Below are 27,576 nucleotides of genomic sequence, written 5' to 3' on the forward strand. Positions count from 1 at the left end.
GTTTTCTTCTATATCTCAATTATTATAGGATGTAATGGTGATTGACATTGTTAAGTAAATGACAAAGTAGTTTTTGAAGCACTTCCTCTCTTTTAGTAGTCTCCAAATGCATTGGTGCAGTTGAGAGTAAGAAGAGTCAGCTCTCCATTCCGAAATGCTCTTACATAGCCACGTGCATGCAACCACTGTCAGGGAAGTCCTACTCACAGCCTTCTTACGGCATCACTGTTGTTTACGAAATTGAGAGGACGAAAAGCGAATGTCTGGTGCTTTAACCGGGTTGGTGGATATGGAAGATTCGTCTAGCGGAGTTGGAAAACCCTCATTCTAAATCAATGGTGCACATGGGCTTCAGGACATCAAGGAAACAAATGGCACATGAACTAATTGTTGGCTATCGGCTATCATTTGACTGCGTCTCCTTACGTTGCTCCACCGCCTTGTGGATTAGACCTTTAGGTCAAAGACTCGGGTAGTGACCCCCTAAAAAAACAATCTCCTTCGGTTTGGGCACCCGGACAGTATCCCATCTCTCACACAAACCGAATGACTTATGTGGCGCATATCTATTTCATGCCTCCTTGTACCATTGTCTATGTGTCTAAATAATAAAATTAAAATAATCTCGTAGTCTATCTAATGCCACTTGATATATATGTAATAAACAGAACCTTAGAATACTATAGACACTGGGCTGTTTAATATCACAGTTATGATTCCCGGTAAAAACAAGGTTACAATCAATCGGTAGGAAGCCATTTATTATCAAAATTTTTTGTTACTTATTACTTCCCAACAAAGCTCATCTGCAATATTGAGGAAACTGATGCTGCGCATAAGATTCATACTCATGTTACTACTCAGTTCCAGTTAGAAACGCTTCCGCTGAACTGCTCAGGTGGTGACTAACTTTTTGTTGGACTGAGTTATGCACGTTGATTGGTTAATAAATGGTGACTGATATCATCTTTTTTCAGTTCTTTACTACTGAAAAGTCATTCTGATGATTGCCGCTCACCATGAAACCTAGATAAAGCTTGTTATTTTGCCCATTTTCCTAACCAACAACTTAAATTAAAATGAATTGCATTTCGATATTGAGCCACCTACAATAGTGGAGAAATTCCAGATCGATCGTAGAAATCTGACCAGATTTAAGCAATTGATAGACATCGCCGGCTAACCTATTGTCATTGTGAACAGAACAGTTATTCACAAGATATGTGGATTAACCTAGATAATTTATCTAATTAGTACACTTGGTATTCAGCAACGTCGATCACCCCTGTTTTTTTCTTCATTAAGATAACTTTCCAACTGTTATCATTCATTTTTGATCCTTAAAGTAACAGATTCTAGAACAATATTTGAAATGGAAAATAGATCACTCAATGAGCTTCAGATGAAATGGCACAATTTCTCTGTCACTGAAGTAAAACTACCTATTTATTTAGATATGATATGATGATTTGTCCAATATAAAAAGTGGTTTTAGCTCATAGGTTGACTTCAGCTAGACAATTAATGATCAGTTGCTTCATCCAAGTGTGAGACTCCTCAGCTGTTACTGGCTAAATTCCTACTTTGTGGTCTAAATGTAATACTTTCAATCCATAGGTCCCTTGAGTTTCATCCCTGATGAGGTCATGAATACTCAGTACTAAAGATTATCATATTAAGATGAAATAATGACTGATTTTTTTCTAATATCTATGGTCAATTGATAGTGAATGCCATTTTGTGAAACAACAGCTACCTAAGCATATAGTTATCTCTTTTAAAAAAAACCCATTTCAGTGAAGAAATTGAAATGTTAAAAAAACATCATCAAGAATTAATGGATCGGTTAAAATGTGCATCACAACATGAAATACGTACAATCACTGAATTACAACCAAATAGTGAACAATTAAAAAATCTTTTAGAACAAATAAAAACTACTTTAATCGATTTAAGTAGATCACAACAAGAACAAATAAAAAATACAACAATACGACATGATCAATTAACAAGACATGAAGAAGCATTACATATACTTGAAGATAAATTAAATCAACGTGTAAGTGTTAATAAATTTGTTTGTTTTTTCCATTGATTATTGAAAGAAGTAAATGACAGGAACATCTTATCAGTATAGGGTTATGGAGATGATGAAGTTATTGTTTGAGATCTTGAACCGGCTGATGTTAGATCACCATTGAAAATTTGGAAGCACTAAACGGCCGTTTCGTCTTACTGTGAAACTCCTCAGTGACGCGAATTCACGATTTCACCCGCGGGATTTGGACCTATGGCTTTCAGTCTCGCACGTGAACGCTTAACGTATCAGACCATTTGAGCCGGCCGGTATCTAACGGTGTTAATATCTAACCTCAACCAATTCACGAAATTACGGTACGATCTTCTTGTTGGAAGTTCTGTGATACTATACTGATCTAGCTTCAGTCGACTCATGATCTCAACTATTGAAATTACTATAATATCCACAAAACCCCTTTCTGATATCTTAAATTTGTTTTAATTAACTAATTATGTCAATCGACTGAATGTAATTACTCGCTTTCAAAGTATGTTTAAAGCCTATTGCTAATCTCATTACTGAACAACCCAACAAGAGTAGCACTATGATGGTTAACATATTTTCTCCATCTTTCTCTATCCTTTGAAGAAATGAGAATGGATCATTATAGAAGTCGTCTATCAAATACAACATGGAGGCACGACTAATCACAAGAACAATCAGATATAGATAGGAATTACATTTTGTACGTATTCATTAAATAATCACAAGTTACATAAGTATACAAAGGGGGGATTTGTTACAATTGCGCAGGTTTTATTATCAGAATTAATTAATATAATCATATATACCTGGAGTTTGTACTGATGATGTCGTTCGAAAGAACGATGAAAGCTCCACTGTGATGCGTGCTACTTATATTGATGTAAGTAGTATATGACGCAAGTTAAAAACATAATGTCTGGCAGCAGAAGATGGGGGAAGATCAAGAAAGGAAGAGCGAAAACACAATGCAATTTGTAAGAAAACGCATGAACAATGAAATGTGAGACAATGGATTGATGTTTACAACAGAAACAATCCAGGTTGATATGATGGATTGATATTTTGCAGATTAACGATTTACTATATGGTTTTTCTATTTTGCCGAGTAACTTTATAATCTCGTGGTGAATACTTTCGGTTGCCCCCACCCATGTTCTGTTTACTACACCACGAACAAACCATCCAGCTCAGAGAACAAACATCCATTGAAATCATCCACCTTAGCTACAAGTCTTCTCCATCATCTCATATATATATGGTATTCATTCTATTTAATAAAAATCGTATGTGCCTTAAGTTCGAGGATTGTTTCAATTTATATACCGATTCATCTCTATTCTTCCAGCATCCGAGTCATCAATGTTCTAGCTCTACTGGGTATAAATAGTTTTTGCGTCAATTCAATAAAGCTAATGTCATGATAAACCTTTTGGGAAAAATAATACTTCGACAATAAGATGACTGTGGTTGTGAATAGTTTTCACGAGCCAATTGTAATCAATAATCATTTTATGGAAATCACTAACTGATCTAGATCGATTTAACACTTTACAATCTTCATAACCCTCCATACTGATGGATCATCATTTTGTCTAAAATGATGCGTAATATTAGTTGCAAATTCATGTCTGTCAGTAGGAATCTCAATTAAGATGTATCGACATTCATACATGTAGATGTTTATTCTAAAGAGTAAAGATTTTATGTTAGGAAACCCTAAATTGTCCTACTTTTTGGATCTGGTCAGCACCTGGGGGGGGAACCACGACTTTCAACTGGTTGTTTCTAACCACCCAATATTAAGTTTCAAGTCAATGTGATGTCGAATCTCTTAGTATAATAGACTACAGTGAAATTGTAAACTTCCTAATGATTCAGCGTTATTGTTTCTCATTTTAACTTTAAATGACATAAGTTTGAATTCTATGGTAGCAAAGATCAAACCACAGTCAAGTAGGATATCCTGTCGATTACTTCCCATAACCTACCATTGTTTTGTTGTAATTGAATGATTATTTTTTCTCTAAAGGAGACTTCATTGGACTATGAACGAAAACAGATAGCAGATTCATTTTCCAAATTGGAAATTCAATTTCGTGAACATAATAAGTTGGCTACAGATGTAAGTTTTTATCATTATAAATATTATTATTGTCTTAATAAGTTAGATAACCACTGAAATTCTTGAAGAGCTGAATGGTCGTTTAGTCTTTGTATAGGACTCTTTAAAAACGCTCATCCGTAACCCTGCCATCGTGAATCGAACCTACAACCTTTGATCTCCCACGCTTTAGATCATTAAGTCAATATTTGATGGTATACAAATGTAATTGTAGATCAGTTATGTCTTCCATTATAACATAGTAATGTAGTTAACTGTATTTAAGGTTTATAAGACTGTGAAATCTGATATACATGACTAGGAGAAGTTCCATTGGGATTAGCGAAATCAATGGATACAATGTGATTATCGGTATGAAGATGATAACGACATTTGAAGCGAACAATACTGGGTTCCAGTACCGGAGGGAACGTCAACTCTCGGACCTAGGTACATGCAATCGACGAGTCCCAATTAAGACTAAATGCGCATCCTTGATTGCATTACTAGTCACTATCATCTCTGCTTACAACGCCTGTGACTTAAGGCAATATCGAGGTAATTTGCACAGGATACACATATGCTTATAACACAAGGATCATTCGCAGTTCTAAATATAAATGAGAAAGTTCAAATAACTGATTCAAATGAATATGAAAATGAGTTTAAACAAGACTTCTTGTTAATCCAAATTGATATATAGTATAATGGGAAGATGAATATAACAATATGTTATTCATCAAAATCAATACATTGAGAAATATTCAGTATTTATGTTAACCTCATCAATTCTAAAGGCCTTAATTTGTTACAAATGTATGGCTATGACCCACACCATTTCTCACCGGCACTGCTAAAATTCGTCTATCAACCAAAGGACGTGTTTACTGCTCAGCAGTTCGTTCCGTCCTAATTTATGGCTGTGAAATATGGCCGGTAAGAGTAGAAAATATTCATAGGTTACTAGTATTTGATCGTAGGTGTCTTCGAAACATTGCTCATATATCCTGGGACCATCGAGTAAGTAACGCAGTTGTTAGGAAACGGGTACTAGGTAAGGATGGCAAATGAATTGATGAAGTAGTGAAACTTCATCAGTTGAGATGGCTGGGACACGTGTTACGTATGCCCAACCACCGAGTGCATCGACGTGAGATGCTCAATGGTATAGGAGTAGGTTGGAAGAATGCTAGGTGAGGCCAGACCAAAACATGGCACAAGTCCGTGAAGTCACTGACAAGTGGACTGAGTCATGTTGGTAGGTTTAGACTACCTGGTTGGGGACCGCGAGATGATAGCAACCGATGGTTAGAGACCCTGAGTGACATGGCTCAAAATCGTTTGCAATGACGCAGGTACATCCACCCTTTATGTTCTCCCGAATTCTAATCTTCTGAATTCTTCATGTCCCTTTTTTTCTCTTTCCAAATTTATTTCACTGGATTATACTCTATAAATAACATCTTCAAACCCTAATGTTTCCGATTACTGCTTATACGCTTACCCCCTCTACCACTACGGGATTTGAATCGACCACTGCATCTCTATGCTAATGTAGTGTGGCAACTCGAACTGATGTATGTACGTACGAAGTTCTACGTTGTCACTGACTGACTGACTCGTTTTACAGTCCACCACCTCTGTGCATGATCAACTATAATATTAATATCAACTATTACTCTCCATCTCTTTATTACACTTTGTAAGGTAAACGAAAGTTGTTTAAGAAAAAACATTGAAAAGTTTGATGTCAATACTGTTCAATTCTATCGTGTTAGGTTATAAGAAATTATCCCACACAATATACCTCAATACATTTCAAGTCAAATTGTTGTTCTTCATCTTTGAAATGATCTTCATCGTTACATTAACTTAGTGTAAGCTTCATTGTTTACTTTCAACCCAGTGAAGTAATCTGAAGCAATAACTGAAATGCTACATGGTACTTGATCTAACTGCCTTATCGAATGATAGTTGTTATTTCTTACATTCTAGATTTATTAGTTCAATGTTACTTAGTTAGCATTTTATTTAGAATGAATATGACTAAATTAATCAATAATTCCTTCATTTGTTTATGAATAGCTGATGTAGCATCAGTTCATGACATATTCAACTGTGAGACTAAACTATATTGATGAATGCAGATTACTTGGTTGGTGTCCGTGCGGTAACCATAATCCAGTGATTTAAGGTGTTTAGTGATATGATTTAGAATCAATCACATAGGGGGGAATCCACTTCTTGGTTTTCTATTATATCTTTGACTTTAAAATGATCATATGCTTTTTTTAATTTACAAATTCATTCTTCCATGTTGAACTAAATCATCAGTGACTAATGTTTTCTACTAGTATGGTAGTATTACTACTTCTATTGCTATGAGATTGATCTTGCTGTGCTTTTTTGGTATCATAACTTCAGCTGATATACAATATATGCCAGGTTCTACGTTGCCTATGAATGATCGACTGAATGGTTGAGATCAATGTAAGGAGATACAGTCCTATGGTAGTCGGTAATCAACAATAGTTTCATACACCATTCATTTCCTTAGAATCCTGGAGCCCATGCGCACCATTGGTTTTCCAACACCCCTAGGTGGACCCATTTAAAGCACCGTAAACTCGCTTTTCGTCCTTTCAATTTTGTAAACAACACCCCTGACACGAGAAGGAATTGGCTGTATTAGCTGACATTGTGAGAGTATTTCGAGAGGGGTAGCTGACTCTCTCCACTCTCGGATGTACCCCAGGGCATTTGGAGGCCTTATATCCACAACAGTTGATATTACCGTTAATACCTGTATAAAATACACTTTTTATAATAAAACTGAAAATAAGATCAATATAATTTTGAGCCAATTCCAAAATGAAACTTCCATCATTTTGTATACCTTCTTAGTTGAATAACTAATGAATATCATCTTTTGGGGTTCATTTTTATTATTGAAATCTAGGATAGATGGTTAACAAAACAAGAACATGATAGATTGGCAAAAATTCAAATTAGTTTAGAAGAAGAGAGACGTTGTCTTATTGAACAGTCAGGAAGAGCACATGCTGAAATGCAACAATTAGTAGTAAGTGAATTCTATTTATCCATTTTGATATGATAAATACAATGAATTGAATAACATAGTGTTGATTTGTATAGAGTATTTATCAGTCAGTTAGTCAGTTACAACGTATGACCCAGGCAACGTTGGCCATACCTCATGAGTACAACAAGATGAACATTGGATTCATAGAAGTAGTTAATTCCGTGATGGTAATATAGAAAAGAAAGATTGAGTATTGATCATATATTAACCCAAGTTAGGGTTTGCTTCAAAATCAAGTAGAAGTAGACAACTATTCCTTCCTATGATAAAATTCTATAGCAGCTCAAATCTATGACTATTAGTAAGTGAACAGGTGAGTCGTGAGATATGAAAAAGATTTTAAACAGTGTTCGAATCCCATGAGCGGGGTTGTGGATGCGCACTGCTAAAGAGTCCCACAATAGAACGAAATGGCCATCTAGTGTTTCTAGGCTTTCAATGGTGGTCTAACATCAATCAGTTTATGATCTCAATAAATAACTTAATAATCTTCACAACCCTATACTGAAAACTAATAATAGTTTGATTGTTAATGGCCTAAATATTCATCATAAAGATACATAGAGAAATTATCATTGGGAAAGGATGGTTCAGCATGATAAGATAAAATTCAGACGAGATGTAATCAGGAGGATCATAGAAACAGAAATAAGCAAGTTGGGGGTAGAAGGTTTAAAGAGAAGATGGGAGAGGAGGCAGATGGATGTAAAGGAAGAAAAGTATGAAGAAAAAAACTATAAGGCATTAAGACCATGATAGAAGAAGAGGTTGTAACAACTCTTTTAGACACACAAGTCTGGTTTTCCCCAGATCTATGGCTATTGCTTCGGCAATGGTAAGAAGATGCAATATAACTGCCTTTGGGAAACTTCTACTTACTTTGTAGATTATTTTAAACGCAGAGTCCGTCTTGATTGAGTAATCTGTATTCAAAATATGTTCGATTATTGAACTTCTTATTGAGCCGTTCCCTCCTCTTCTCAGCCACGCCGGATAATGTCCTTAAATTATTTTAGATGAAGTACGCATCGAACGACCTATATACCTGGCTCCATATGAGCAGGTAAATTGGTAAATGCGCATTGAGTTGGTCAGATGAGATAATTTATCCTTAAGATTATTGATGAACAATGATTGGATGAAAAACACTATTCTCAATGTTGCTGCGAAGAACACTTTTTTTAAAGAATCAGAAATCCTCTTCAAAACGTATGTAGCTCTGTCACTCTTAAAGTCCATGTTTATCTATAATGTTTTCTTTTTGACTGAAGTTATTTGTGTTTAAAGCGGTTTCAGTTTTATGTTTTCATCAATGAATATCGAAGGATACCCGTTTTTGATAAATATTCCCTTCAAAAGGCCCAGTTTAGTCAATTTTTTGTATTCTCGTACCGAGTGATATTATGACATTTCGTTTTTGACTAATGGGGATCCAGCTGTAAAAACTTAATAGTTGGTCATTCCACATAAGTCTTCTGTGAATAGATCTTCATAGAGTTCCATCTCGTTTTGTTATCATTCCTATAAGTATAACGTTGAAAATGTATTCACCGAAAAGAGAACTCTTCACTGAACCAATCATTCTTATTTAATATCTTAATTGTTTAAAATTTATCATTTTCTTAAAACTTCAAAGATGCCAAAGTTATACATTAATCCTCCTATCACTTTCCATAATGTCAGGGAACTCAATTTTTCTACTCATTAGGAGGGAACAAAACTCAATATTCAATATATTTGAAACTATCAAGTCCAACCTATAATATATTTCACTGGTTGAAATCATGAGCCAATTTAAGCTAGACCACCATGGAAAACCTTGAAGCACTAGGCGGCCGTTTCGTTCCAGTATGGGACTCCTCGGCAGTGCGCATCCACGATCCCACCCCCCGCGAGATTCGAACCCAGGACCTACCAGTCTCGCGCTAGGCGCCTAACTAACTAGGCCACTGAGCCGGCATCCAACGGTGTTAATGTCTAACTTCAACCAATAATATATTATATTATTATTACCTTTATTCAATATCATATTTTTAGTACAGTATAGAATGCTCAACACAGACTATTTCAACAAATTACCGTTTCTTACTTGTTGGTCGATTCTAACGACAGATGTTGAGTAGTCTTCAGATAGAAGTCAGAAGTTCAGGAATCGACATGTGAATAGTATACATTCTTTTCTCTGTATATTGCTAACAACTACGATATCTCTCATTGGACTTTTTTTGTAACTTGTACAACGGAAGGTTGTAAACTTTTCATAAATATACCTTAATAGGTTGTGTGATTAATAAACATAATATTGTGTTAAACCAAGTAAAAACAGATAACTTGTTAAAATATCTAGAGAACAGAAACAGGTGGCCTAGATATTTCAAGCAGGCCGCCACATATCACGTCCGAGCGAACTCGACTAGGGATCGTTGCAGGCTTCAACACACCAGAGTGCAATGGCAAGGCTCCACCTGGGGCTAGATCATTCGCAATCATCTTGATCCTGGCATTGATATCTAAAAATAAATCAAATTGATTGATCATAGAAATTCATGTATAGTAAACTGATTTTCAAATTTTTCTATTTTAATATTTTAGTCTACATTCATCAATGAACATCGTAATGCTCAAGCAAAAAATTTAGAAGAACGTAATTTAATCGCTGAAGAACATCAACGTCTACGTACAGAACAATTAAATTGGGAAGCGAAACAAAAATCAGATGAATTAGCTTTAAAAAAAGTATTGTATATTTTTTACTTTATTCGAGTTGAATTATACTCAGTTAACTATCTAAAATGAACACCGTTAGATGCTGACCCAGTGATCTAGAGGTTAAGCGCTCGCACGCGAGACTGATAGGTCCTGGATTCGAATCTTGGAAGGCAAGATCGTGGATGAGTACTGTTGAGAAATTCCAAAATAGGACGAAACAGCCATCCAATGCTCCCAGGTTTTCCATGGTGGTCTTGCTTCAATGAACTCATGATCTCAACTACTAAAAATTACTATAATAATAATATCCATAAAACCCTTTTGATATCTAAAATGTATCTAAATGTAATTTGTATGTGATTTACCTCACAATTTTTTTTAGCTAAATAAACTGAAATAAGCTTGAAATTCCAAGACAGAAGGTAAAAATTTTTCTGCTAAATGAACCATGTCCTTCACTGGAACGAATAATTATTCAAATACAATGTGTACTGTAAATCAGATTAGATGGGGTTGGAGGTAGTCGACAGGAAACCCTGGACCCAGGTTTCGTGGCTACTTGGTTTCCTGTCGACTACCTCCGACCACCATCTAGTCTCAATATTTAGTGCCCGCAATGTCGAGTCACCTAGACTGGTAGCCATATTGTGACATGATCGATAGCATTCGATCTGCATTAAATAAGAAATTGACACACATGATATTGATCATCACCCAGTGATCAATCTACTGTGTAAATCAAATGATAACACATGATTGTGTCAAGTTGAACTTATTAGTTATCAACGAAAATAGTTTAAAAGCTATTTGAAATTACACAAACATTTAAAACATAAAGTTTTGAAAAATACCGAACAAGACACAGTTAAATAGTGGGAGACATTTGTGAGGATAGAAAAAAGTACGATAGCATTGAAATAAGTAAAGGATTGAATAATATTGTGATAAGCATACATCGTAATCAAGATGGTGGTTGGAGGTAGTCAACAGGAAACCCTGGACCTGGGTTCCGTGCTACTTGGCACTCGTCAGTAAGGTGTACCTGTAATCTTGAGGGAACTGGTGCTCCCTGGCGGATTCGATCTCGTGTCACCCAGCTTCAAAGTCAGAGACGTTACCACTGAGCTATCCGAGCCGCGGCTGACCTCCTGTAGGACTGAGATGTAATCACAATTGATTGATCACTGGGTGGTGATCAGGGAGCACCAGTTCCCTCGAGATCACAGGTACACCTTGCTGACGAGTTCCAAGTAGCACGAAACGCCGGTCCAGGGTTTCCTGTTGACTATTTCCAACCACCATCTAAATCTCAATATATATTGCCTGCAGTGTCGATAGCATTCGATCTGCACTAATAAGGACTAGACAAGCATGACATTGATTGCCACCCAGTGATCAATCAATTGTGGATACATCGTAATCAACAAGTCATAAAATTCAGTGAATATAAGACAGGTTACTGAAAAAAATAATAATAAGTAGTGTGATGTGATGCAATAAAAAGACGGAACAAGGATCCAATGAAAGGTGATGCTAACGGACAGGAAATATCATTCGTCTATGTTTGTGTTTTCTCATCGTTAGTATTTAGGAATACACATGATCAAAGTATCTGTTAATATATATATTTCCCTCTAAGCGGGTGTCTTAACAGAGTAAACAAGGGTGGAATCAAAGATGAAAGTTTCATCTAGTTCATTACTCGTTACTTGGATGCTTCCAGTGTTAATATTCAATGCTAAATCTTTAACATAATCCCTTCAATCTTCTGGAATTTTTATCCCAGTTAATAACTCATTTCAAATCAACGGTTACTGAGTTATTTAGACACATATTTATAGGTATTCGTTTTTGATTACTATTTGTGAGAATTCTTCAACTAATCATTAGAATGTATATAAAGTTAGTCAATCTACTGGTTCTGCTTCAGATATTCATCAGCAGATTTCTGAAAACAAATATTAAACCATTCATTGAAAGTTTGTACACTAGACTTTAAATGAATGCTTACTAAATTGATATATTTCTGTAGAATGTGAGATTCAAGTTCTCATGTTTGATTCCCTATTGTACATCAGATACATATCATTAAGGAGCATACAGTATATCTTGCGAAAATCCAACATCATTGTTTCGATTAATCAAGCATTAAACACTGTTTTTACAATGCTTAAACGTTCACAGTATATAAATAAGCTGATTGAACCGACTCATGGACACATCGTGTGAACGCGATACTGTGCATGATTTATTTACTTAAATCAGGCAGTTGTTGGAAGTAGTCAACGGGAAACTTTGAGGTTTGGTTTTGAACTGTTTCGTACTCTTAGTGTGGAGAAGATTGATACTTCCCGGTGAGTTGGATCTTTGATTGACCCGTCCTTTGGTCCAAGACTTTACTAAGCTACTGGCAAGATGACTTGTTTATTATAGGACTGTGATGTCATTAAATATTATTTATTTTTGTTTAAACACACAAACATTGGTACAAGGAGGCACCAAATAGATATGCGCCACATAAATCATTCGATTAGTGTGAGGGCTCTGATACTGCATGGGTGCCTTGACCGAAGCAGGTGGTTTTATTAGAGGGCCTTTGACCTAAAGGTCTGATTCACAAGGCAGTGAAGCATCGTGATGAGATGCAGTCCCATGGTAGCCGGTGACCAACGATTGGTTCATACGCCATTTGTTCCCGCAGGATACTGGAACCCATGTGCACCATTGGTTTGGAATCCGGTTAAAGCCCTGGACATTCGCTTTTTGTCCTCTGAATTTCGTAAACAACAGTGATGACACGAGAAGGCAGTGAGTAGAACTTCCCTGGCAGAGGCTGTATACGCGTGGCCATGTGAGAGCATTTCGAGAGGGAGGGAGGGCCAACCCCACTCTCGGCTATACCAGGGCATTTGGGGGCAGGGCTATGATGTATTTACAATTGATTAACCATCGTTTCCTTCAAGGTCACAGGTACACCTTGCTAATAAGTGTCAAATATCAAGAAACCTAGATCCAGGAATTCCTATCTACAATCTCTTACAACTTCAAAATATAGTACACATAATAACGAGTCACTTAGACTGGTGGCCATATTACATCTTAATCAACAGAACTGTTAGGGATGCAGAGGAATATACTGATAATTATCGTGTTAAGTCTAATGGTGTCCTTGGACGTTAAATGGGCATTTCCATTGGTCGATATTCATTTCACTTGTCAAATATTGTACAAATGTTGTTTTCTATTTTATGGTACGATGTGGTCTGGTTGGTTGGTATATAAATAGAGTATGTCTGAAATATAATGATTCATATCTCAGAGGCTAAGAGTTGGGTTCTGAACTCAACTGGCTGGGCTAGACAGGGAGCGGGACCAATCAGAACCCTAGGCCGTTCATTACGTGTTTACGTGTCACTAATCCGATCGATAAATACGCTGCTCCATCTAAACTGCAATCCACACGTTATAACAAGAACTCAATCAGTATTAAGAAGAACTTAAATGTATAACATTGGTCACTACTCAGTGATCAATCAGTTGTAAAGATTTATTCTTTTATCTATACTCACTAACTATAAGTTCGATCAGAGCATATCTTACTTACTTACGAATTCAGCGGTTATATGAGGGATACATCATACAAACAATCTTTGTCTTATCTCCCTCTCTGTCTCTCTCATAACAGTTAGATCAATCAATAGCTTGAAAAGTACAAAGAATATACTTATTATCATTACTGAAACATTATCTTTCCTATCCACTAATTAAAACAATGTTACATTAACTGAAAATCAAATTACTGGGGTTTTTTTTCTATCGACTATGTTTGTTGTTACATAAGCGATACAATTTTGTACATTTTCCCCCCTTGATTATGTCATCAATAATATTGACTTATTTTAAAGAAATCAATTCAGAAATATAAAAAACAAGACAGAAAGTCATATATATATATATATATATATATATATATATATATATATGAGCTCAACCAGGTCTATTGTGAGATAGTAACTCATTGATGACAATGGTGGATGTGTCCTTCAATTTTTTGCATTGGTTAAAGTTAGACCTAATTAATACCGTTTGATATCGGCTCAGTGATCTAATGATTAGGCGCTCGCGCGCAAGACGGACATGTCCTAGGTTCGGATCTCGCGAAGCGATGTTGTGGATGCACACTATTGAGGAGTCCCATACTAGGACGGAATGGCCGTCTAGTGCTGTCAGGTTTTCCATGATGGTTTAGCTTCAATTGGCTTATGATCCCTTGTTAATGTATTCAATATTTATTCTATTTAAATACATAAAAATTGGTACAAGGGGGCACCAAATACATATACGTCACACAATACCAATGAGGCCAGTAGTAGTTATCATTGATCTATGTGAGAGCTTCGATACTGCCTGGGTGCCCAAAGCAGGTGGTTTAACCAGGGGGTCACACCCAGAACCTTTGACCTAAAAATCTAATCCACAAAGTAGTGGGTCAAAGTTAGAAGATGCAGTTTCATGGTAGGCAGTGATCAACAGTAGGTGTATACGCCATTTGTTCCCTCAGGACCCTATAGCCCGTTTGCACCATCAGTTTGGAATGAGGGTTTTCAAACTCCCCTAGGTGGATCCTACGTATTTAAATACTTAATTGAACTTAGATTTTGTTTAGTTCCTAACTTCAAATGATATTTGTCATGAATCAGTCACAGTTAGAAGAGCATTGAAAAGTAGGTAGGATTGAATAACTGTTTCGTCCCATTATGAGAATCTTCAGAATCACAAACTCACAACCCAATCAGGACTTGGATCTAGGACCTCATGGCCAGCTTCCTATTACTAGATTAATATATACGTGATTAAGTGAATTGAATAAGTTACTACTGACATCAGGTGAAATTCAATAAATGATAACAAGTAAATAATTAAAGGATATGAATAATATCTCAGTGAAGAATAACACAAGCGGGGACAACTAAATTACAGAATCTCTTAGTAAAATCTGAAAACTATACAGTAAATACTTCATTTACAAAACGTTCATCAATTGCCTCAGACTTGATTGTTCCTTTACATCCATACCAACCACTCTCTGTTCTCGTTCTCTTCTCTTCAATCTTCCCAACTTTCTACCATTAGGCATTCCATTTTCGACATACATACTACTTATATCTGTTGATATAAGTAGCAGACACCACAATATTTTAGTCTTATTTATTTAGTCTTCCCATCGATGTTTAGGAATGCAATTAATCAGTCTCGTATTGGAATATGTGCATCCTATGCAGACTGCCCCGATATTGCCTGAAGTCACAAGCTTTATAAGCAAATATGGATAGTGGATAGCAGTGAAATCCAGGACACGTGTTTCATCAGATGAGAATGTACCTACATCTCAGAGTTGATGTACACCTGCACAAGCAGATGGCTATCATAACTCAGTAGCTAAGTGGATAACATGATGGCGTCCGAAGTCTCAGGGTAAATATTAACTGACGAGTTTCAACTAGGACGAAACCCACGTCCTTGATTCCACTGCTAGCCATTATCTGTCTTTACTCATAAAACGTCGAGATATATGCCAGTTTAGGATGTTATAGCTATAAAATTGTAAACTTAAAAATGAATATGACCCTAGTTATGAAGTGTTTTATATGCATGAATGACCTGAATAAGATATATACATTTTGTATAGTCCTAATGTGTTCTGTTTATGTAATATACGCATGAGGTATGTTTATGAGAATAGAAAATGAACTATTAGTATGCAAAAATTGAAATAATACAAAATATCAAATATGATATGGTATCTGTACTCCTTGAATAACATCTTCAAGCCCGAATGTTTCCGATTACTGCTTATACTCTTACCGCCTCTACGACTATTGGATTTGAATCGACAACTGTATCTCTGTGCTAATATGGTGTGGCGACTCGAACTGATGTACATACGTTCGAAGTTCTACGTTCTTACTGACTGACTGATTGATGGTGTCTGTAGTATGTAGGACAGTTTCGTGTACTTCAATTATTAGTAATGAAAAACATGAAAATCACATGTGAGAAATTACGTAATAATTGAGTTTAAACATATTTGACAAATGGTTAATGAGTTCTCTATACAGATAGAACAACTTCTTTGTATTCAGAATAAGTAACAATAATTTCATTGGTGAATTATATTCGTAATTGTATTGTAATTGATGGGAAGTGAATTCCGCCTGAAGCTCCTTCGATGCTACTGCGCAAAATATTTCGGATCCGTTGACTAGACACTATCAACAACAACTTATTATGGGAGAGAATAAACCAGATTCCAGCAGAGGAATAAATTAGGATAGGACACACATTGAGGAAAGCGTTCAATTGCGTCACAACGCAAGCCCTCACATGGAATCCTCAATGCCAAAGGAAATGAGGAAGACCAAAGAACACATTATACCGGGAAATGGAGATAGACATGAGAAGAATGAACAAACATTGGATAGAATAAGAAAGGAAGGCGGAGGACAAAGTGCGTTGGAGAATGCTGGTCAACGGCCTATGCTCAATTGGGAGTAACAGGCATAACTAAGGAAGTAAGGATGCGGAGTGATGAATGCACACTACTGAATAGTCTCATACAAAGATGAAACGTCCGCCCATTACTTCTATATTCACAATAGTGGTCTAGTCAATGTATATGTTTAGGACAGTATCATCTTTTCATATTGTTCAGTTCATGTTCAACGTGATCAATTGTTGCCTTTTTATTTGTTAGAAAACATTTTAACTGTCAAATTTTACTTGATTAACATTTTACTATTTAGGCTAAAGAAGATATTGATACAATGAAAGAGAAATTAGCAATGGAACGTCAATCATTTAATGAGAAAATGAATAAATTAAGAATTGATGAAATGAAATTAGAAGAAACTCGACGACAATTGGATATCGTCAGGTGATTTATTGTTGTGTTGTTTTTCCTTTACACAAAACTATGTGTTTCATTGTGAATAATTTAAATAATTAATGATCAATATTAGGGTTTTGGAGATTGTTACATTTTTGATCGAGATCATGAATCAAATGATGTTAGAAAACCATTGAAAGTCTGGAACCACTCGACGACCGTTTCGTCCTATTTTGGGACTACTCAACGATGATCAGTGGAGTTAATCCATGTCATGTAGGAACATGTATCTACCTCCATACAATGGAAGATGGTCGTGCGATTTCGTGGATTGATTGAAGTTGGACATTAACACCACTGAATTCCGATTCAGTGATCTAGAGTTTAAGCGTTCTCAAGAGAGACCGAAGGCCCTGAGTTCGAATCCCGTGTTCGGGATCGTGGATGCTCACTGATGAGGAGTTTAGTGCTCCCGTATTTTCGATGATCGTCTAACATCATTCGACTGATAATCTCAATGAAGAAATTATTGATCAACTAGTTGACCAAGTTCCCTGCTTTTCCCGATTTTTTACATACCTCATGTTTTCACTTAATCAACCCTTCCAAGATCATTAACTTATCAAACAATGACGACCAACTTGATCTTTTCAACATCGATTATTGTGATTGGATAATTGGATTGGTTTATAAGAATTTAAGATGTTGGAGATTTGATTGCGTTTCTATTCGCTGGTAGACAAAGTCTATTGAATATTGAATAAAATAGGTAACAAGTAATGATCCCATAAAAATTGTTTTCTGCACTTTGCTAAAAAAAGTTTCAAATGAGATCAAATTATATTTTTTTGATTGAGATCATGAACCGATTGATGTTAGACCACCACCATTGGAAACCTGCAAGCACTGGACGGCCGTTTCGTCCTATTGTGGGACTCCTCAGCAGTGCGCATCCACGATCCCGCTCGCGGGATTCGAACCTAGGGCCTTCGGTCTCGCGCGCGAACTCCTGACCAACTGGACCACTGAGCTGGCATCCAATGGTGATAGTGTCTAACATCAACCAATCCACAAAACTGCGCGACCATCTCCCATTGTACTGAGGTAGATAACTGTCTCTACCCGACATGGATTAGCTCCACTGATCACGGCTTCTCACCGAACGGCCGTTTCGTCCTATTGTGGGACTCCTCAGCAGTGCGCATGGAGTTTTGTTCTTTAAGTTGAATGCTTTAGTCGTGAAGCTTTCATCATTCTTCTAAACAACATCATCAGTATAAACTTCAAGTAGAAGTGAAGTGTTCTCCGTATATATGTTATCTTGTACTTTGTATTTTTTCACCATTCACTTGTTGTTTTTTTTCATTCAGATGTGATCTTGTTCGTGAACAAGACGTGTTAACACATCGTGAAGAATATTTAGATCAACGACAAGATGAATTAAATAAACGTGCTGAAGTTTTAAATCAAACAGAGAAACTGTTAAAAGAATCTGAAACTCGACATCGTCGTTTACAAGATGAACAAAGTAAACAATTCACTGAATTACAAGAAAAAAATCATAAGCTACATGAAATGGAAAAACAACTTGTTCTTGTAGGTCTTTGTTTGTTTTTTTGTTGTTGTAGAAGAAGTTAGTTAAGAAAAGTTTTTGTGTAAAGACTGGTTCAATCTGTAAGGTATATTTGTTACAGATTGATAATAGTTCGTTAAGCTTCCCTGATCTTGAAAAGGTCGTGTCTGAACACTTCTGATAAGTCTTGTACTAGAACAAAATAGATGTTCAGTACTTCTTGGTTGATAACAAATCAAGTCATTCTCGTCAAAATGTCTTCAATTAAACCATAGTAGTCAGATCTTTAATGACTTACTTTAAGATGCTCTTAAAATTCGAATAAGATGTGACTGATAAGGTTCAGACATATCTGGAGTAAAACAGTTGTCTCCAATGGCATTTAGTTATCATCACGCTCTAATTTAAATAGAGTTGTTAAGTGTTCGAAGTAAGACATAGAAGGTTCTGGCTTCGATCCTTGATATGATTGTAAGTGTGAACTGTTAATAGTCTCATGTATACATTGATCGACTTCTAATGCTTCTTGAACGTTAGTGGTACCTCGATTAAGATCAGTTTGTAACGAATACGATCATTAGTTTTAATGGACACACACAATACAACTACTACTGATATTTATTTAGTGAGGTTATTTTAATGATAGACGCTAGACCATACCTATGAAATTTGTAAAAACCACAGTACATAATCACATACGCTTTAAGCATAATTGAACCATTGAAGAGGCTCAAAGTGAAGTACTAATCTTCTATAAATCAGATGTTTACTTACTACTACCTTGTTATGTCCTGATAAGAATAACGAATGGTAATCATTTGGGATCCATCTATGGATCAATACTAAACGTATTTTGTTATTGTATAATTGTTATCTAACTAAACTATTCATATTCGTGTTCCTCTTATTATGAGCTTCATTTTGACCTATGAATGATTATTATACGATTTACCATTCCTTAGTTATGCCCTGTCTATTAGTCACTGCCTCCCACATTCACAGCCACATTTGGCCAAATTGTGTACAAATGTTATTTTCTATTTTATGCTATGTTGTGGTCTGTTTGATTGGTATATAAACTCAGTATGTTTGAAACATAATGATTCATTTCGCAGAGACTGAGATTGGCGTTCTGGACTTGACTGGCTGGGCTAGTCAGAAATCAGGACCGATAAGTACTGTAGACCGCTCATACGGGTTTACGCGTCATTGATTCGATTGATATGTCACTGCTGCCTAACTGATGGTATCATTACGTTATACGTTAACAGGGCACTCAGGTCACAAGCTATAACATATCTCTACAAAATAACAAGATTATTTTACAGTTTATGACCAAATCATCCAGCTCAAAGAACAAACCTCTATTAAAATCATACATATGAGCTACAAATCTTCTCCACTATGAACTATCTGTCCTGCCTATCTGCTCTGGAAAATGTAGAAAGCTTCGAGTGCTCGGATAGCATCATCAATTAACAAGGAGGATCTGATGAAGATATGAAGGTAAGAATTAGCCATACAAGGACAGCATTCCTACAATTGAAGAACATATGGAACAAAAAACAACTTTCAACCAATACCGAAGTCAGAATCTTCAATACGAACGTCAAGACAGTTCTACTGTACGAAGCCAAAACTTGGAGAACTACTACAAAAATCATCAAGAAGGTACAAGTATTTATAAATAGCTGTTAATGAAAGATACCTAACTTCCATTGGCCGGACACCATTAGCAACGCCTAATGTGGGAGAGAACAAATTAGCTTCCAGATGAAAAAGAAATTGGGAAAAGACGATGGAAGTTAATAGGACATATATTACGGAAACCATCAAACTGCATCACGAGGCAAGCCCTGACTAGAATCCTGAAGGGAGGCGGAAAAGAGGAAGGCCAAAGAACACATTACGTCGAGAAATAGAAGCAGAAATGAAAAGGATGAATAAGAACTGGAAGGAGCTGTGAAGGATTGTCCAGGACAGAGTTGGATGGAGAATGCTGGTCAGTGGCCTATGCTCCTTCACGAGGAGTAACAGGAGTAAGTAAGTTCTATGCGGTTTGCCTCCATATTGCGATTTCTCTATGAATTTTTTTTCAAGATAAATAGATTATGTCTAGCGGTGGAAAAAAAGGATCTGAGTTTCGTCTTGTTTGAATCTCTTCAGTTGAATGTATATACATCCAAGTGTTGATGTTTAATTAATAGCACATCAATTTTTCAAGTAAAACGTACTGAGCTCAAGTTTAAATGTGACTATCAGCTAATACATTCAACTGACAAGTCTTAAATAGAATAAAATTTCCACGATAGATTTCATTCGTAAGCTCTATAATTCATCTATTCACGCCTTAAGTTCATTTCTCTCTGTGTTTTCTTGTTTGTTACCAAGGAGAAGAAACAATTAGCACAACAAATGGATAAATTGACTAAATGTAAATTAGAAACAGATAATCATTTAAAACAATCAATGTGTTTAAATTGTCGTATACCAGTTAAAGAAAATGGTTCTACTCATCGTTTACATCATAAATTAGACAATGATTATACAGTAATAAAGACAAATCAAAAACGAATCATAACAATGAATGGAAATAAGAAAGGTAAATTATAATTTCTGTCAATATACTATTGTAGTGAATGAGAACACAAGTAGAGACAATCTCGAGAGTATTTGAATTCATCTCAGATTTCATTGTTCCTGGATTAGTTGAAGTTAGACATAGACACCGTTGGATACCGGCTCAGTGATCTAGTTGGTTAAGCACTCGTGCGCGAGACTGATAGGTCCTGGGTTCGAATCGTAGATGTGCACTGCTGAGAAGTTCCATACTAGGACGAAACGACCGTCCAGTGCATCCAGGTTTTCCATGGTGGTCTAGTTTCAATTGACTCATGATTTCAGCTATTGGAATTTCTATACTAATTACTTTCTGTTCCCATTCTTTCCTTCTTGACCTTCTACTGCCAAACATTTATTCCTCACTAGGGTTATATACTACTTATGTCAATATAAGTAGTACACATCACACTATTAATTCATTGTAGTTTAGAACTCATCTTCATAGTTGAAATCAAATACCAAATCTAATAATACACTTGATAGAGTATTTGATCAATGAATCAATTTATAATATTAGACTATTGTCATCATTGAAGTTTGAAATTTGGATCACACCATTTTTAAAACTTTTGTATTTATATCCACTTGATGTTGTATAGTCGTATCTTCTTATTGTTATTTAGGACTGCAATTGCTCATTCTCTTATTGGCATATGTACATCCTGTGTGGAATGCCTCAATATTGCCTGAAGTCACAGGTTTTATAAGCAAAGATGGATAGTGGATAGCAGTGGAATCCAGGGCATGTGTTTCATCAGCTGAATGTACTTGCAGCTCAGAGTTGATGTTCACCTGCACAAGCAGATGGCTATCATGACTCAGTAACTAAGTGGATAACGCGATGGGGTTTGAAGCGAACGGCACTGGGTTGGAGTCTCAGAGTGAACATCAATTCCATGATGCAGGTATATCCAACTGACGCGTTCCAACTAGGACGAAACACAAATTCTGGATTCCACTGTTATCCACTATCCATCTTTACTTTTGTACTTATACTTTGATTATAAAGTTCTGATTTTGATCCCTCATGTTTGTTTTTGGACGTGTATTGGGTATGTCCCTTTTGATGAGACGGGATAGTTGTTCATTTCTCTATAGTGTTCAGTGCTTATCAAACTGATTTTAATGTTGAAAACTAACTTTCAGTCAAGTAGTTTTTACAAATTCAGTTGAATAGCGTTGAGGTTACACGTAGGATACATGTTAAAGAAGAGAAACCGGTTGTGTATCTTCATGTACTGAAATTGTTTGAAAATATGTTATGAATATTTATCAAGACCCTACCTCAACTCTGAATGTTGACTGGAGTAGGAGTAAATGAAGAAGAAGCATCAGTGTATAAACCCATTGATTGTCGATCTGAGCCATCTTAGTTGTTGTAGACTATTTGATCTGAAGTCTTCGCGATTATCATAAACAATGATTGCAGCTAAGAATCGTCCACAATGGATCACATAAATCCACACTTTTTCCTAAAATATACATACTTTTCATTTTATGAGTTCATTCTTTCTTCTTGAATAACACTACCTATCCTTAATCTCTTTTTATTACCATCAAGTTAGTTATAACTTCTATTGCTCAGGTATTTGTCTTGTTACTTAGTTACGCCTGTTACTCCTCGTGAAGGAGCATAGGCCGCTCACCAGCACTCTCCATCCAACCCTGTTCTGGGCAATCCTTCACAGCTCCTTCCAGTTCATATTCATTCTTTTCATATCTGCTTCTATTTCCCGACGTAATGTGTTTTTTGGCCTTCCTCTTTTCCGCCTCCCTTCAGGATTCTAGTTAGGGCTTGCCTCGTGATGCAGTTTTTCTGGTTAGCGATTTCTCAGCGAGTTAGTCTTCTACGGGATGGGGACGCTAACCCCATGCCCAACCCTCCTCCTTTATCCGGGCTTGGGATCGGCAGTAGCCCCTGGAGGGACTTCAGGCGGAGTTTGATGATTTGCGTAATGTATGTCCTATTCATTTCCATCGTCTTTTCCTAATTTCTTTTTCAGCTGGAAGCTAATTTGTTCTCTCCCACAAAAGGCTGTTGCTGATAGTATCAGGCCAATGGATGTTGAGTATCTTGCATAGACAGCTATTTATAAATACTTGTACTTTCTTGATGATGGTTGTTGTAGTTCTCCAAGTTTCAGCTCCGTACAGTAGAACTATCTTGACGTTCGTACTGAAGATTGTGACTTTGATATTGGTTGAAATTTGTTTTTTGTTCCATATGTTCTTCAATTGTAGGAATGCGGCCCTTGCTTTGTCAATCCTCACCTTGTCTTATTAGTTGAATCTATTTATGGTAATATAGTGTGACCATATAAAATGATCCACATTATTGAACGAGAGGGGGACTATTGAATACTAAAATTATTTTGGACAACTGTTCTATTTTAGTCATAAAGCATTTGACAATAGTGTGTACTCCCTTAACCTTGAATTATTGACTTAACAATCTAAGTTTAACATTTACACTTTGATGATATCCATTTCAACTATACAAGTGAGAATGTTATTTCTACTTCATGAATGATAATGATTAGTTATATTGTTGCTATGCATTTAACCGAATGAACAATCACTAAGATAGTTTTCTTTCTTATAGAATTAAGTAATGGTACATGGAATGATGTTTCACAGTTACATACTTCTCAAGATCGAGTAAGTTGTGTGAAATTTTCAATCTTTTTTCGATACTCTCTAATCTCTATTTATTTAAACATATAAATATTGGTTCAAAGAGGTATCAAATAGATATGCACCACATAAGTCACTTGATTTGTATATGTGAGGAATGGGATACTGCGTGGATGCCCTGACCAAGGCAAGTGGTTTTCTTAGGGGAACAACATCTGGATCTTTCAACGTAAACATCTGATCTACAAAGCAGTGAAGCAACGTTAGCACATAGTTTCCCACTATCATTCTCTGAACTTTGAAGGAAAGGTTCTATTGTGATAAGTAGGGTATCATGAAGGCTAGTAGTAAGATATATAATGAATCTTTCAATAGTTTTATAAATACAGTTATGGATAGACATGTAAAATCTTACAAATAACCGACAAGTTTTATCTTATTCCATAAAAACCTTCCAAATCATTCACACATTCCTCCTGAATAGTTTCTAATTGAATGAAATTCAAATACATTGGAACTTACATATAAATATTAAAAAACAAAAGTTCTACAGCACTGTGAGACATTAAGAAGGATGAATATATTTGTGGAAATCTCAGCGAATCAATTTGAAGTACATTCAACGTGACTATCGTAACCAATGGTTGGAGACTATTGGTGACATGGCTCAGAATTGATCACAATGGCGTCGGTGTATAACACTCTCTGTCTTCCTTTAAACTAAGAGATTAAAATTACTTCATATCTTTCTTTCTATGAACTAATTCTTTCTTCCTGTACTATATTCCTTATTGCAATCTTTCTTTCATATATTACTACGATTGAATTAACTGCTTATATGAATTCGGTGTTCATCTTGTTGTGCTAATGTGATGTGGCAACTTGGACCGATGTATATATGTGCCTGGTTCTACGTTGTAGCTGACTGACTAACTGACATTCAACGTTTCGCCTGACAATCTGATCAAAGCTTTTTCAATGAAATATACAATCAAACATCGTCATTATCGAATATAAATAAGGACATGATTCTCTGGTTAACTTCATACCAAAATAGATCATCCAAATAAACGTTAACAATTTTAATAGTTAAGATCATGAGTCAATTGAAACTAGACCACCATGGAAAACCTGAAAGCACTGGACGACTGTTTCATCCTATTGTGGGACTCTTCAGGAGTACACATCCAAGATCCATGATGGTCTAACTTCAATTGACTCATGATCTCAACTATTGAAATTACTACAATTTTCACAAAAGTCCCTTCTGATACTAAACATTAACAATGTTTAAATAAGGTAATTGCTTTAGTATGCAAGAGACATGTGGTATGAAACGAAAGATGTGTGAAGATAACAGATTGTATGTATTCGTAAATGGGTATGAGAACAAATTTCATTTACTATATATTGCTTCTACAATACGATGAGACTATAATTTATAGATGAACCAATTAGATTTACAATAACAGGTTTTGAATTTCAGCGTGAAATTCATTCATACAATTGACTAAATAGAGTTTTATCAGAAGGAGTTTTGTAGAGATTTTAGAAATTTCACTGATTGAAATCATGTGTCAATGGAAAACCTAAAATCTCCACAAAACCCATCTGCTCACTAGTGACTGACTTCAAGAGGCACTCCTGGAGTTTTAGTGAGAAGCCGTTACCCATGGAGTTCAACCAGGTTTGTTATGAGATATTAACTCACTGAAGACAATGGTATACGGTGGCGCAACTTCATGGATTGGTTGAAGTTAGACATTAACACCGTTGGATGCCGGTCGGCTCAGTGATCTAGTTGGTTAAGCGCCTAGTGCGAGACTGATAGGTCGTGGGTTCGAATGTTGCGGGAGGCAGAATCGTGGATGCGTGTTAGGACAAAACGGCCATCCAGTTCTTCCAGGTTTTTCATGGTGGTCCAGCTTCAATTGACTCATGATTTCAACCAGTAAATAGAGTTTGTCATTATAACTGATGTCAGTTCATGATGTAAACCCTTAAAATCTAATTCTTAACCCTAATTATAAACTGTAAACTATAATTCAGATCTCTCATATTGGTTTATAACCATCACTTAACCGTAATATGTAAGTAAACATCTTCAAGATCACCGTAACGTCGATCAATAGTCTTTCATAAGCTATAATCTCATCAGAATTCTACATTATACTTCATATTTGACATTGACATTTTATTGTTGTTGTTGTTTTTCTTTACATTTTCAGGAATCTTCTTAGTTAAATGATGGAAGAGAAGATACTAAACAAAAAAATTGTTTATTTTTGAATAATCTTTAGATACTATTAACTACTATTATTATATGTGAATAGGAAACAGTTTAGTTTCTTTGGCTCTATTCACTTCTCCATTACTCTCCCTATCTCTCTTTTTACTTCACACACACACACTCTCTATCTATCTATCTATCTATCTACCGATCTCTCCCCTACCTCTCTCTATCTCTTTCTGTGCATCCTTCATTTCATTTATTAATGTTTATATAAATCATTCTCTTTAACTGTATTATTCTATGTTTCTATGTAAAAGTAAGAAAACCCTATTCATTTCATTGTGTTCTTAATATTATGGATGGTATATTTTTTAAAAAAAATTAAAGTTATCACTAACAACATGATAATATAAACTCTCAATATGTATATTTTCATAGTGATAATAATAGTGTAGTGAACAGAACACGGTTGGCAACAATCGAATGTATTGCAACATACTACTAGTACTACAAATACTAATACCACTGCTACTACTACTACTGTAGTGAACACGAACACCAGTGGGGACGATCGAATGTATTTGACACAACATTACAGGACTTGTTAATAAAATCTAACAATCAAATAGTAAATACGTAATTTGCAAAATCTTCATCAATTATCTCATAATGACTCAGACTTCATTGTTCTTGCATTTTCATACAAATTGCATTCTGTTTCCATTGTTTACTGTTCGATCCTCTTGTCTATCTGCTGCCAGACCTTGTGTTCACGACTAACTTCTTCTACTACTTATGTCAATATATGTAGCACAAACCACACCCATCCCCCCTTTAAAGCAGTCGTTCTTGCGGTGGTTCACGCTCGCCGTGCCACATTCTCCATTACTGCAGTCTGTGCTACGCTCTCCGTCAAAATGTCAGGTCTGCGGCGCGCTGACCTACACAGCTCCGTTGACCTGCCGGAGCAACAACATCCGACATCCACTCGGCACCTGGGACGCTTAACACCCGTGCTTAACCGGCCTGCTGAGACATCTACATCTGATGTCCGCCCAGCAGCCAACGCCGCCCCGCCAGAATACTCCTTTCGACGCCACCTCTCCGCACTAGACTACCCCAACCAGCACCTCAGCTCCAGGACCGCAACGGCGTTCGCAAAACAGCACCCCTCCCTTTCTGGCTGCCAGCGACACCAAGTGTAGTGAACAAGAACACGGGTGGGAACAATCGAATGTATTTAACACAAAATTACAGGACTTGTTAATAAAATCTAACAATCAAATAGTAAATGCTTAATTTGCAAAATCTCCATCAATTATTTCATAATGACTCAGACTTAATTGTTCTTACATTTCCATACAAATTGCATTCTGTTTCCATTGTTTACTGTTCAATCCTCTTGTCTCTCTGCCGCCAGACCTTCTGTTCATGACTAACATTATCTACTACTTATAAGTAGCATATACCACAATAGTGTTGATTAGAATTTTTAGTGAGATTATAATTTATGAATGACCTTCGAGTGACTATGAGAATGTTCACCTACTATCTACAACTCAATGAGGGTTATAAACTAGTGTGAAGAATTAAAATTATGATTTACAGTTGATGGTTAAGATTAGTGTTTTATATATAGAAGCTTAGATT

The 27,576-nt window shown here is 36.1% G+C and overlaps 1 protein-coding gene across 2 annotated transcripts in view; it reads left to right on the plus strand.

The window, feature by feature from the left end:
- Window positions 1-26,307, plus strand: part of FBF1_1 (Fas (TNFRSF6) binding factor 1) — a 40,317-nt gene extending 14,010 nt beyond the window's left edge. For both annotated transcript variants that reach the window (XM_051210158.1, XM_051210159.1), the window contains exons 12-20: window positions 1,798-2,059; window positions 4,095-4,187; window positions 7,126-7,248; window positions 9,862-10,005; window positions 16,782-16,912; window positions 18,235-18,460; window positions 20,829-21,039; window positions 23,662-23,717; window positions 25,922-26,307. In XM_051210158.1, the coding sequence (XP_051070125.1) occupies window positions 1,798-2,059; window positions 4,095-4,187; window positions 7,126-7,248; window positions 9,862-10,005; window positions 16,782-16,912; window positions 18,235-18,460; window positions 20,829-21,039; window positions 23,662-23,717; window positions 25,922-25,933 (1,258 nt within the window). In that variant the 3' untranslated portion in view covers window positions 25,934-26,307. The remainder of the gene's footprint in view (window positions 1-1,797; window positions 2,060-4,094; window positions 4,188-7,125; window positions 7,249-9,861; window positions 10,006-16,781; window positions 16,913-18,234; window positions 18,461-20,828; window positions 21,040-23,661; window positions 23,718-25,921) is intronic.
- Window positions 26,308-27,576: the final 1,269 nt, after the last annotated feature.

Source organism: Schistosoma haematobium, chromosome ZW, assembly GCF_000699445.3.
Source record: "Schistosoma haematobium chromosome ZW, whole genome shotgun sequence".
NCBI classification, from domain to species: domain Eukaryota; kingdom Metazoa; phylum Platyhelminthes; class Trematoda; order Strigeidida; family Schistosomatidae; genus Schistosoma; species Schistosoma haematobium.